We start from the raw sequence: 13,233 nt of genomic DNA on the forward strand, positions 1-13,233 counted from the left end.
TTCCAATTTTCTGTCGAACCGAGACCCCGAGAGTGAACGAATATGGCAATACTTTGAGCAACTGCAGAACACGAGGCCGCTGCAGACCGTGATGTCAGCCACTCCATCTTGCATGACCCTAGCCCACCAAGCAAGAAGATTTCACCTGGCATGACTCGGACAGAACAGAAGTCTACCCAACGTACTCCTATAAAGGTTCATTCACTGCTAAAAGGGAGAAAGCTGGACAAGGATGATGAGGAGCGATTGCGACGATGGGCGGCCAATGGATAGTTGGAGCAAAGTCAGGTTGTGGCGTCCTATGAAGGAAGGCAGCATTTATCATTGGTCCGGGAGGACATCTGCTCACTGCTGCCCCGGCGTTGGGTCACCAGCAACGTAAGTAGAACATACTAACACATTGATAGAATGAATATATTTCTTAATATATATCGTGCCTCAAACAGATGATCCTAACGCAATTTAAATTTTTTATGCAGATCGTTCAGTGGATGTGTTCAACCTTTAATGACTCAGAATCGTTGCGGTTTAAGGATGACTTTTACTGTATTCCTCCAGGAATTTTGGTATGCACGAATTTGTGGATTCTTATCGATCATGATTTGAGAGCTGAACCTAAATAGTGCTTTTTTAACAGGAAACTGTGTTGCAAAAGAGGAACTTAGATTCCTTCAGGGAGGTTCCTACTGTTAGTTATGTGGGGCTGGATCCTCACTTCGGTGGTGATACTAGATTTTTTGACAAGATAGCAGCTTCCATGCGAAAATGGGTAAGTTAAAGCGCTAGTTAAAAAAATTGTATGGTTCTTGTATGAGCTAATGCTTGAAGGTTGATGTTTTGGTTTAAGTGCTTACAATCCCGTGTTTATTACTTGGATGTTGCTTGTGATAGGCAATAGGATGTTCCCATTCATAGTCAATTGGATGGTTCTGAATATGGTTTTTAGTTTTCATGTTTCAGGCACTTGAATTTGCGTGTACTTAATTGAGATGTGATTGGCTTTCGTTTTATTGGATGTACCGTAACATGTTAAATATTTTTGAAATTTCACGACTATATGTATATGGTGACTAACTTGATCATGTAAATGCTTTGATATTTTTGATTCCATCGAAGTGGTTTGCCCCAGTCTGTATCGATCATCATTGGTGGCTGTATGCCTTTGAGATTGCTCAGAAAAGGCTGTGGGTGCTGGACAGTATGTATACAGGAGAGCCTAATAATGAAAGATTAAAAATACATGCTTATGCGGTAGGTATACGTCAACCAGTTAGTTCACCGTTAGACTTAGTAATTGAAAATGTATGATTGCTAACGTGTTGCTGATTTCCAGGGGAGAATCATTGAAGACATGGCGAAAGTTTCTATGCCCACATATCAGCACACGGAGAACGGCTACCTCGTTTCTATCCTAGCGTCCCAAAACAACATAACGGGTCAGTTAATAAGATACCTAACAATACTCTTAATAGCACTTCACTTGACAATGATATCATAGTTGGAAATAATATTCTGTGTTTGTACATATAGCTGTGATTGTGGTGTATTCGTCATTAAGTTCATGCAGTTTTGGAGTTTAGATAAACTCTTGCAGCACTGGGACAAGGTGAATTTAAATATGTTATAACAATTAAGTTGAACTCGATTTGCTAGTCAATTTCTTTCTCGGTTTTAAAATTACCTTCCAACACGTAATTGCCATGCAAGACGTTGTACAGGAGTTTAGGAAGGAGATCATACTAGACATAGTGATGGGTCCTCATAATTCAGAAATTGGCAAGGCGCTGTAGGCATTGGATAGTGATCATGTGCACTGAAACCAGCCAAGAAAAAAGACTAAGGCTGTGAGATCACCGTTCACAACACCGAGCACGAAGAGCATGCTGCAGCGTATAGGGTTACCCACTAGAAAGCCAAACAAAGGAGGAAGACAACAGAAGAAGACATTTTGACTAGGTAATAAAACATCAATATAGACACCTGCCTTACTACATCTATGGTTTCCTTGTGATAGAGTTATATAGCTTAATATGGCATTTTCCGGCTTAAACTCGTTTCGTATGAGCCTGATAAATCCTGTTTCACTGCATGTTTATGATTTCATGTTGCTGATTTTATCAAGTTGATGGTGACGATCAATCCAAAACCTCTGAGTGGATAGTGCTTAAGCTAGGAATTAGGATGTTTCTTTTCTTTGAACATTAGATGGTTCTGGATCTGTTTTCTGATTTATCATGTTTAAGGCATTTGAACTTGTTAGTACTTCATTGATGAGTGAGTGGCTCATGTTTTGTTAGATACTCCTTAGTAGGTTTCATATATTAGGTAAATCAGGATTCTCAAGCAATAAGTTTCCAAGTTAGTGATGTCACTAGTTCATTAAGAAATGCATTGCATATTTATAATTTTGAGTCAACTCTGATCGGTGTATATAACCCTTTTGTTCATGTCTATGCTTAAGTGTCAATTCTGTCCATTAACTAGCGTGGTGTTAACTAAATAGAGGCGTTATTTATTTTTTAATCATTGTTTTCTCATGCTGAAATTGTGAAGTTGCTGGAAATTAAAGCATTGCACGGCCTTCGGTCGTGATCAGTCTACGTAAAGTAGGATATTAAGTGGATGGTGTCTCTGGTAGGCACTCGGATATTTCTTCTCATTGTAAAATGGATGGTTTTGTATATGATTTGTTTGTTTCATGTGTTAAGCATTAGCGACTACGTGCACTTCATTGAGATGTCAATGCATTTTTTTTTATACTCTTCATTCGTTTTCACGTCGGATTTAAACCATTTGATTTTTGTGAACAAATATGTGACATTTCGTTTATTTAAAACCTTAATAAACAATAAATGGGGAAAAGATAACAACAGTTGTGCTTTTGTTTCTTTGAATGACTACTTCAAAACAGGATAAATGCAAGTGAAAAAACAGAAGAGGGAATAGTTTATTAAGTTGTATCTAAAGAATGACACCAAACTCACGCCAAGAAACCTAACTATATATGCCTAAAAGAATTCAACAGGTGCATGAATCCGCCACCATCCGATGAATTCCATATAGTAGAATCCTCCAATCTTTTATTTACAGAACCATGATGATCATTATCTGACTGAAGGTCAACCTCATCCTACAAGATGTACAACACAAACAAAGCAACATACATTAATCAAGAACAACATTTCATAAGAAAAAGTTAAAATATACGTCATTTCTAACACATACCGGATGTGATTTTCTCTTCTTTTTTTACATTGACTTCTTAATTGACTTGTCCAACTCTGCTCCAAGTCTCTTACTCTTCGGCCGTCCTTTGGTTTTGACTCTTAAGGGTCCCTGTATGTCATGTACAATAGCACTGCCTGTGCTCTATGTGGGCATGATATTCTGAGTCACAGCAACAGTAGTGGAACACATGCTGGCACGGTAATCAGTCAGCTTGGCCTTTGCATCCCAAAGGGCAGCTCGCAAGATGGCTGCTTCCTCCTCACAAGCAACAAACTCTTGAGCAACGTTATAGAACTCTGAACACAGATGCCTGAACAAGTTGTTGCTTTCATCACTCCGAGCCACGTCATGGCTACTCTTGATGTAAATGTGCTTGCGGATGACATTCTTACTCCATCGAGGAAGAATATAGCAACTCGGTACTGTGTCAACTCTGTAGTATGACCACACCGCAAGGGTGTGGCAACACAATATACCAGCGGATTCAAACTTGTTGCACTCGCACTGACCCTTTCGACTCAAAGGGTCAAACTCGACCATGAAAGTATCGTAGACAGGCTTCCCCCAGAATACCTTCTGCTCGTCCACTTTAATAAAAATTGTATCTCCCTTTTGTTCAATTTATCGAACCACGCAATCAGTTTTTTTGCTTACCTCCAGCTGAAGATTCCTGAACATACTACTGGTGTATTCCTGCTGAAACTGTCTCTCAATGCCCGTGCTCCCTATACATGGGATGACTCCTTTCGAGTCTGCAGCGTCATCTTCCAGCTCCTTTTGCTCCTTGTTTCCAAGCACATTGTCGTATTCATGGATGAACTGAACCAACCCAGTCTTGCAATGCAGGTATCCACCATAAAATGCGTGCATACTTTCACTGCGCCGTGTACTCCTCATGCCTGCCCAAAATTCACTCTTAAAGAATATTGGAACCCACTTCCTTCGATTCGCATAAAGGTCTGCCCAACCAAAACAAATGCATAAGAGTGCCGCTTATAAACAACATGATGACAGCTTCCAACGCAATGATAAAATAAATTAAAAAAACATCCAGACAGACTACGAGAAAAAATATCTGTTTATGTATTGAAAAGAACATCCACTGATTATAGGGATAGAAAACTCAGCTACATTTCTTAGCAAAAACATAAGTACGGAATCAAGCCGGTAAAAATAACATGAAGTGAATAAATAGGCAACTAGAAACCAACAACGAGGTTTAATTTAAGAATCACATACCTGCTAACCATCTGTTCTGGCCTAAGTTAAATTGCTTGATGAAACCAGCCCAATCAACCTCGAATGATTCAGTCGAAGGAGAATTCCACACAATGTGATTCATCATTGCATTTAATTCTCCATACCTAGCGTATCCACCGAGCTTGAATTGTGATTTCTTCATTATGTGCCAGATGCACCATCGGTGGACAGTATCAGGTAGGACCTTCCTAATAGCACCAGCCATCGCCTTGCACTGGTCAGTGATAATCCCCCTTGGCACAATTCCGACGCATCTCACCCACTGCGTAAACACCCACTCAAAACTAGGGATCTCCTCGCTCCCAAGTAAAGCACAGCCAAGAAGAGTAGACTTCCCATGGTGGTTTACACCGACAAAGGATGCAAACGACAGACCATGCCTGTGAAAAGAGCAAAAACAACTGTGAGGCAACAAGACAAATTTAACAAATAACTGCTCTTGCAATTCACCAATAAGTATACAGACCTGTTTCTTCTGTAAGTGGTGTCAAACAACACCACATCTCCATAATATTCACACAAAATCCTGCACCTTGCATATACCCATAGTGCGCTCCTAAATTTATTAGCATCGTCAACATCTATGGCATAAAAGATGTTGGGATTGATCTCCTTCATTCGAACGAAATAATTCATCATCCCCTGGAAGTCCTCATTGTCATCGGAGCATCGGAGATTGCGTGTGATATAATTTCTGACATCCTTTTCTGAAAAACCCAGGTTTGAGGACCCACCAACCTCATTTGCCAGTGCTAGATACGTCTTGTTGGGTCTTATTCCAGCCTTGTCGTTATCCATAATGACGCACTTAGCATGCATGGTCAGCTCCCGATACTCATGATAGTGGACAGCTTTCTTAGCCGAACAGGGGTGAGAATGCCTCAATTCTAATCTAGACACAATCTAACTTTCCTTCTCCTTGTCCAGCGTGACATACATCCTTGCTCTGCATCTTGTGGTTGTAATTCTGTTTGCTCGAGTTGCTGCGTTAACCCTAGACTCTCGATAACCTTCTCGCGTGCAGTAAATAGATTGATTAACCGATATCTTTGATTCCTTCCACGTCTTGTCGAAATTCGTATTCCTGATTTTAGTAACGAACCCAACTTTCTTTGCATAGTTTGCATAAAAATTTCTGTGCGAGAGGCAACGAACCAAAACTCATTCCTATGACTGGAATTTCCTTTTCACCGACGCCACTATGATCCGGCAACTGTAACGTCAATACACACAATTAGATATGAATTAAAACTAGCCCTAACACAATAAGTATTTAATACCAATTCTTAGCATACTTTAATAATATCTCAAATAAATATGTAACTGTACCCGAATTTCCAAATAAATGAGCTTCTTGAATTTTAAAAAATATCTATATTATACAGATTTGTTTCACTATAAATACTAACCAAAACTTTAGCCCAACCCAATATATTGAATGTTGGATTGGTTTGAATTTATATGGTTAACAAGTTGATCACATAAGGAACCAATACATTTGATAGGTTCACAAATCACATAACACCTTTATATAGTAACCTGCGAATATTTTCAGTAAAATCCTATGATTATAAATATAGAAATGATATTTGAACTTTAGGGAAGTGTACAATCATCGCTCTACTAAAATCTTTTATATCATTATATGGTCTGATACCATTTCAGGATTCATATAGCACTCACTAATATAGTTATACTATATTGAAAGCACATACCGAATTGATGTAACCTATCCTAAGAAAGTAGATGAAAAGTAAAATCAAAGCATATTCTCATCAAAACCTTGCCAAGGCATAAATACTACCAAAAAGAGCACATATTATTTCTTAGTCAATAATACAAAATTAACACAGTAAAAGATCTAATGTGACTTAAAAAACATCTAATTAGCATGAATTAGAAACATTCACATAGCACATTCAAACCTCGTGTCCGTAGTCCAACTCATCCTTTCTAGTCACAACGACGTCGGTAATTTCGTCGACCTTCAATTAAAGACACCGGAAAAAATCATTATCAAGTTAAGATCCTTCCTTACTATATATTGAATGAGTCCAATAAAAACCATCAAAAAATATTGCAAAACAAATCTAGGAGTCAAGCATACTTTAATGATGGCAATTCTTATGATTCGAACATGCTGGGTAAGTATTTAGTAGCAATTTTAAGCATACTTTGCTCAACTAAATATATCACTGTGCCAGAATTTTTCAAATAAATGTACTTTTTGAACTGAAAAACCATCTAATTAGCATGAATAATAAACATTCAAATAACACATTGTTATAAAATTTCTTACAACGAATGAGCAACTTATGCAACATACCTTCGACCCTTCTTACTCTTGAATAACTACTTCACCTACACTGAATTGTTCATCGCCTTGTGTTGGATTGATCAATGTACTAATCGATCCGCCTTCCGGGGTTGAAAACGCCATGGAAGATGCTCTCTTCCGGAAGTGTTGCACTGCACCCTTCTCTTCGATGGTTGATTGGAGGAGGTTGGCGCCGCTGATGTAACTAAGAGCGAACCATACACCGTAGCCGCCGAGAGGGAGATAAGATGAATAATCGGGAGCGTATACTTCACTTGAGAATGGAGCGGCACTTGGATGGTCCGATGGAGAAGGACGGTGCCATCAATGATATGAAGAGAGAACCATGTACCGTAGCCACCAAAGGGAATAGAGGGTGAAGAATCGGGCTTGATTTCTGTTTCGTGATCCCAGGAGCAGTTTTGAAACATATCTCTCAAAAGATGATTTTAATTAAACAGCAATTAATAATAAATATTGTAAATTAAAAAAATAAATTAATTTAGTTTTTTATATAAATTAATGTGATTTTATTTATTTTTTGGCTGGTCACCTCTTGATTTCATATACTTTTTCATTTTATAATGGAGCATCCCATGAAAGCAAATATCCCTTCTCTCTTATATTCATTTCAATTTGCTTGGAAACACTTCAAAAAATAATTAAAAATTAAAGGCAAGAGATGAAATACTAGGAGAATCAACCAAAGAAACAAAAGTAATTAGGAATAATAATAAATAACAAACTACATCCATAACACAAGTAAAAGACGAACGAAAAAATAAAAAATTGAACACATTTTGAATTGTTTCAATGATGAGAAAGTGGCTGATATAATACATTTTACAGGATAAAATAACAGTGTTTACTAAAATTCTAATCGTTCATCAAAATTCATAAAATTAAATCCCTTTTTCTCCTCTCACCGCCAGAACTGTACCGCTACCTCCCGTAAATTCTTCAATGCTAAATAAAGGTTAAAACTTTTATCTTATTCATCCATCACAAATACATGCAACAACTGATTAAGAAGTACATTTGTACTAATTAACTCAAAACATGCAAATAGATAATATATTTCTATTAGTAGAAGATAATGTTATATGATACTCCGCTTCTAAAATTTTAGGTTTCTCTTATTTTAGAGAGTGAACGAGCGAACGTACTAATTTAGACTTCATTTGATTTATATATAAAATGAGACATAAATATAGAGACACAATCATTAAAGATATAAATATAAAATATTTGTGTTTATATATTGTATTTGATAAAAATAATAAACAAAATATACAAATATTTAAAAAAAATTAAATAACTCTCGATTCAACTACAAATTCTACTACTAATAACACTACACCTCTATCATTTCAAAATCTGTCATCACCATTTAAATTTTTATCCCTTTCAATACTTCTTATCTTTTTCAATATCATCTCAAATCATTATTCAAATATTAAATATATAATTTTCTTGAAATAAAAACAAAGAACCAAAGCTTAGAGTTTATTAAGTACTAATTAAAATTTAAATAAATAAAAAATTAAATGTACAATTTTTTCTTGAAGAAAATGAAAAATCGAACCAGAAAAAACAAGAAAGAAGAAGATGATTGCAAGGAAAACAGGAAGAAGCAGAAAATTAGAAGGAAAAGACAACAAAAAAGGGAATAAGGAGACAATTATTTGGAAGAAAAGAGGCGGATGTGGAACTAGAAGAGACAAATCAAGAGAAAGAAGGAGAGACGTAGCAGTTCTGGAAGGTGGAGCTTGGATATGGAAAGCGTGGAAAAGAGATAGAACGGATATGGAAGAGAAAGAGCGTGGTGATCGGTGAGGTCACCTCGACAGTAATGACGAGACAGAACACAGAAAAATATACATCCGTAAATAGGTAAAAAAAAATAATGACAAATGACAAATCGAATACAGCGACATCAGAAGAAAAAGAAGAAGAGACGACGATTGAATTTTTATTGGTAAGAGTTGAAAAAGGCAGAAAAAAAGTTAGTGACTAGTAAAAAAAGAAGAACTGATGACAGTATCTGAGAAAAGAAAAGGAAAAAAAAGGTCTAAAAAAATGGAAAGACAAATTTTAAAAATTTAAAAATTAAATAAGAATAAAAAAATAAAAAAAATTAATGCCTTATAAATTGTGTTTCGATATCTCAATTATTTAGAAATATATAAATTTAGTGTTTCATATTTATCTGTGTTCTTCTGTATTCATCGAAAATTTATATCTCAAATCTATATCTCATCAAACTAAATAAAAGATATGTATTATCATAGAAACATAAACATCAACTAAACACTGCCTTAATTCTAGTTATACACTAGTCTAGATACAAGTATAATAGATAATACGTGGATGATTTTTACCAAAATTTAAAACGTACCATACATCAATAAGAATATGATGTGATTAAATAATAATAACTATTGTTTTATCGCATTACAGTAGATGTATATTTTTAAAAAAAAATGTATCATGCATGCAATTTTGGGTTAAAAAAAATCATTATAAGAGTTATTGTATAAGAAACATTAGAAAGAGCACTGGGGAATACCGGTGCACCAATTATTTTAACCGTTAATTTTAATTAATATATATTATATATTTTTTTTATAATTCAGATCAACGGTTAAAATAACTGGTGTACCAATACTTCCGATGCACTTGAAATGTTTCTTATTGTATAAATATAAAATTTCAATCTAGCTAATAGATGAAATTATTATTATAAGAATTATTAATAGTTAAAATAATTTTAAAAAAATTACATTTACATTAATTTATTATTTAAAATTAAATGTCTCAAATTACTTTTCAAAATATATAATTATGAGTCAAGTTGATCATTATTCTATTAGTTACATAATAATATATGACATAAATTATTTATAACATATTATCATCGAACTGAAGAAATAACTGATTTAATTTACAAAAATATTATTTATACACAAAAAATTAGTTATTAAATTAGTCATTATTTATTTATATATAAATATATATTATTTTAATATATATTTATATTTTAATATGTATTTCATACGGTTAGTGATTAATTTGGTGATTAATTTTTAGTATACACAAAATATAATTACTTAATTTATTATTATATTTTTTATAGACAAATTTAAAATATTTTAAGCTTTAAAAAATCAAATCAATACAATGAAAATTAAGACTTAATTCGACTTTTGTCTATTTTTAAGAATAATAACATAACCCCTTACCAAAAGAGGGGACACTTTCCACATATACCATTATTATTTTAAGACAATTCAAACCTTATGTTAAAATATTCATCAAATAGTAACAGAAATTAATTTTGTGAAGAATTTTATTTATAATATGTGAGGTTTTAAATCTTACAAATAATTAATAATTTATTTTTGAAAAATTTTTCTATTAGTAATGGTGGTCATGTGGAGAATGACTATTTTTAAAAATATTACAAGAAAAAAAATAATTGCAGCAGGACAAAAATCTCTTACAAAGAAAAGATAATATCATACAATAAATGAAAAAACAAAATAGTGATATGTATATGGGTATTGGTGTTGATATTGATATTGACGGTGGTAGTAAAAATAATAATGGTAATAAAGTATAGTTGTATAAAAAATAGTAAAATAGAAATTATAATGAGAAAAATGAGAAATGATGATCGGAGATTATAGTAGTAATAGACTAGTGGTAGTTAATTTTATTACTTAAAAAATTTATACCATCTCAAAATAATAATGTTAAAGATAGAAGTATTTTTTTAAGGAGTCGATTATTATCATTCTTGAAATGGAAAAAGGCCGAGTTAGATCTCTAGTCTTGTAAAGATCTTTTAAAAATCATTTTGATGATTAATCCATTATTATAGTTAGGGGCCGATGCTTCCCCAGTTGGACCTAAGAGTGTTGTGCTGCTCATTAAATAATGAAGACTATAAGACTTCACTGTACCGGTAAGGCATGAACTATGAATTAAGAATAATATATTGGTAGATGCATAGATTGCGTCAGTCATTCTACCTTTAGAACCAACCAAACAGGTGCAGAATAATATCCTACAAAGAATAAAAATATTGCAACGTTATTATTTATCGACAATGCCTTTGATTTATTTATAATGGATTAATTTTGCGCCGCTAATACATAAAGACTTAAAACTAAAACATTATAATGCATTATGCTTAAGGTTAAATACGATTTTGGTCTCTATAATTTAAGTCGAAAATTTTTTTCATTCTCAACTTTTTTTTACATATAAAATTGTCTTTAAAGTTCAACGTAATTTTAAAATCTTCCTTTAGACAATTATACCTTCAACATATTTATCTCCCTCACACCTTCTATAGAAAGCCTCGTCGTCGCCCTCACTATTGCTTGGCTCTCCCCTTCGCAGTGCCGCGACTCGCGCCCTAGCCCCCTGTGACTCACCCTCACCGTCACTTTTCCCTCGCCCTCACAGTGTCATGACTGGCGCCCTAGCCTCGCTGCGATGTGTCTGGCCCTCACCCTTGTATTCCTCGTCATCATCGATGAGGTGGTGGTGACGGTGGTGGTCGTGTTCCTCGTGTTTCCAGTATCACTGTCGTACCTCCCTTCGCCTTTCCTCCATGCCCTCTGCCGTTCAGATCTCCCTTCCCTCCCTTTTTTTTCATCACAAACCCTAATTTTTTAATATGGATTATTGTTAATTTTTTTGTTTCTTGTTAATGATGATGATTTTGGTGATGAATTGCTGTTTTGGTTTTGATTTATTTGTGGTTGTTGTTGAAGGTTAGATTTTTTTGTTGAATTCATGAACAAATGGTGATAAGGTGGTAGTGGGTGGAGTGGTGCAAATGGTGATGGAGTGATAGTGGCTGGGGTGGTGGTGGTAGTGGTAAGAAGAAAAAGGAAAATATTTTGGTTTTTTAAAAAATTAATCTATTCAAAAGAACGATTTTAAAATTACGTTGAACTTTAGAGATAATTTTATATGAAAAAAAATTAAAAACGAAAAAAATTTTTAGCCTAAACCATAAGAACTAAAATTATACTTAACCCAATACAAAAAAAAAAAAAAAAAAACTATTGATGATCATATAAAAAACTACTCACAGTATATAGTTAATTATTGTAATATATAAAGTACTCTCATTATTGTATGCATGAAATTATGCACCATACATGCGCATATAAAAAATATATATGCATCATGCACGTGTGTTATTATTTTTATTTCTTGTACTATCCATATTATTCACCTATAAAATATCATTCTCTCTAGTTTAATAGAGTTAAATTTCAACATATTTATTATCTATTTCCAATATTATTTATTATTTTTGTTACATTTTAGTTTCATTTGTGATATATATAGTTACGCGTTTATGGATTTTTATCTGTATAAAAGTTTTAAACATTGCCAAAATAATTCTAATTTTCTTGATATGCGTTTTAACTTTTAATTTTTATTTTATTTCAAGAGGGGAGTAGAATTTATAGCGAACAACAAAAAGTAACAAAATTAACGAACCTAGAAAGGAAGGAGACAAATAATACAGCCCTCACACAACTGAAAGCAAAGGGGATCAAATAGTGTATGATATAATAATAAATAAATAAGATAGTTTTCAAAAAGAAGTCCAAGTTGGGCCATGTATGTTGTCATGTGGAAATTAAAATAAATAAAATGGGTCCTAATGAAAGGGACAAGTGTTCCAGGTACGTGCTCAGATTCATGCATGTAACATTAAAATTCAGCTGCTCCATTCTCATTCCTTGAACCTAAGAAACCAAACTGTTACCATAAATCATATTGTTCTACCCATTTCATAATTCCTGAACCCAACAACAATAAGTCAATAATAATAGTAATAATAATAATAATATCTTTCCCTCTTTGCTGTTATTACCATTTTGACATTTTCTTTTCTTCTATTATTTCTTTTCTATTTTCATTATTTATTCATTTCTTTTAATAATATCTCTGGAGTCAAGACCCCTTCTATATATCTAAATTTCTTGGTTCCTAAAAAGGTTCTCTGTGCCAAATGTTTGCATGTGACACGTACTATATAATCCTAAGATTTATTCTATGCCGGTATGTATCTAATCTTATCTTATCTTATGTATATATAGGCAAACATATTGGCTTTGTAAATTAATCTTTTTTTCCAAAAATATTAATTAAAATAATCAGATGACCCACAAACCTTATGGCATAACGAAAGCATATATAGAAGTAGAACTTGAAAAAGTATATATTATTATATAGACAGCATTGTTTTTATCATTTGATTTAGGAACAGTGATGAGGTCTTCCCAAAGCATCCAAGATAAATCCATAACTTACTTTATTTAAAAATTTAAAATTCCTGATATTTTTCTATCTTTTTCACTAAAAAATTATCACCAAATAAACCACTAAAAAAAATC

The 13,233-nt window shown here is 33.5% G+C and overlaps 1 protein-coding gene across 1 annotated transcript; it reads right to left on the reverse strand.

The window, feature by feature from the left end:
• Positions 1–2,998: 2,998 nt before the first annotated feature.
• LOC107615880 (protein FAR1-RELATED SEQUENCE 5-like) lies at positions 2,999–5,286 on the reverse strand. The gene is made up of 5 exons (XM_088499191.1): positions 4,955–5,286; positions 4,468–4,868; positions 3,883–4,187; positions 3,397–3,837; positions 2,999–3,130 (listed from the first exon to the last, which is right to left on the reverse strand). Exons 1-5 carry the CDS (start codon positions 5,284–5,286, stop codon positions 2,999–3,001), a joined length of 1,611 nt encoding a protein of 536 aa, XP_088355317.1.
• Positions 5,287–13,233: the final 7,947 nt, after the last annotated feature.

The sequence above is a fragment of the Arachis ipaensis genome, chromosome B9 (assembly GCF_059453495.1).
Source record: "Arachis ipaensis isolate K30076 ecotype BB chromosome B9, ASM5945349v1, whole genome shotgun sequence".
NCBI lineage: Eukaryota > Viridiplantae > Streptophyta > Magnoliopsida > Fabales > Fabaceae > Arachis > Arachis ipaensis.

Coding starts and splice junctions, on each gene's coding strand:
- LOC107615880 (XM_088499191.1), bottom strand. CDS start 5,286: ATGGATAACGACAAGGCTGGAATAAGACCCAACAAGACGTATCTAGCA. Junction 4,869..4,954: donor ACCACTTACAGAAGAAACAG/GTCTGTATACTT, acceptor CTCTTTTCACAG/GCATGGTCTGTCGTTTGCAT. Junction 3,131..3,396: donor TGTGTTCCACTACTGTTGCT/GTGACTCAGAAT, acceptor TACATCTTGTAG/GATGAGGTTGACCTTCAGTC.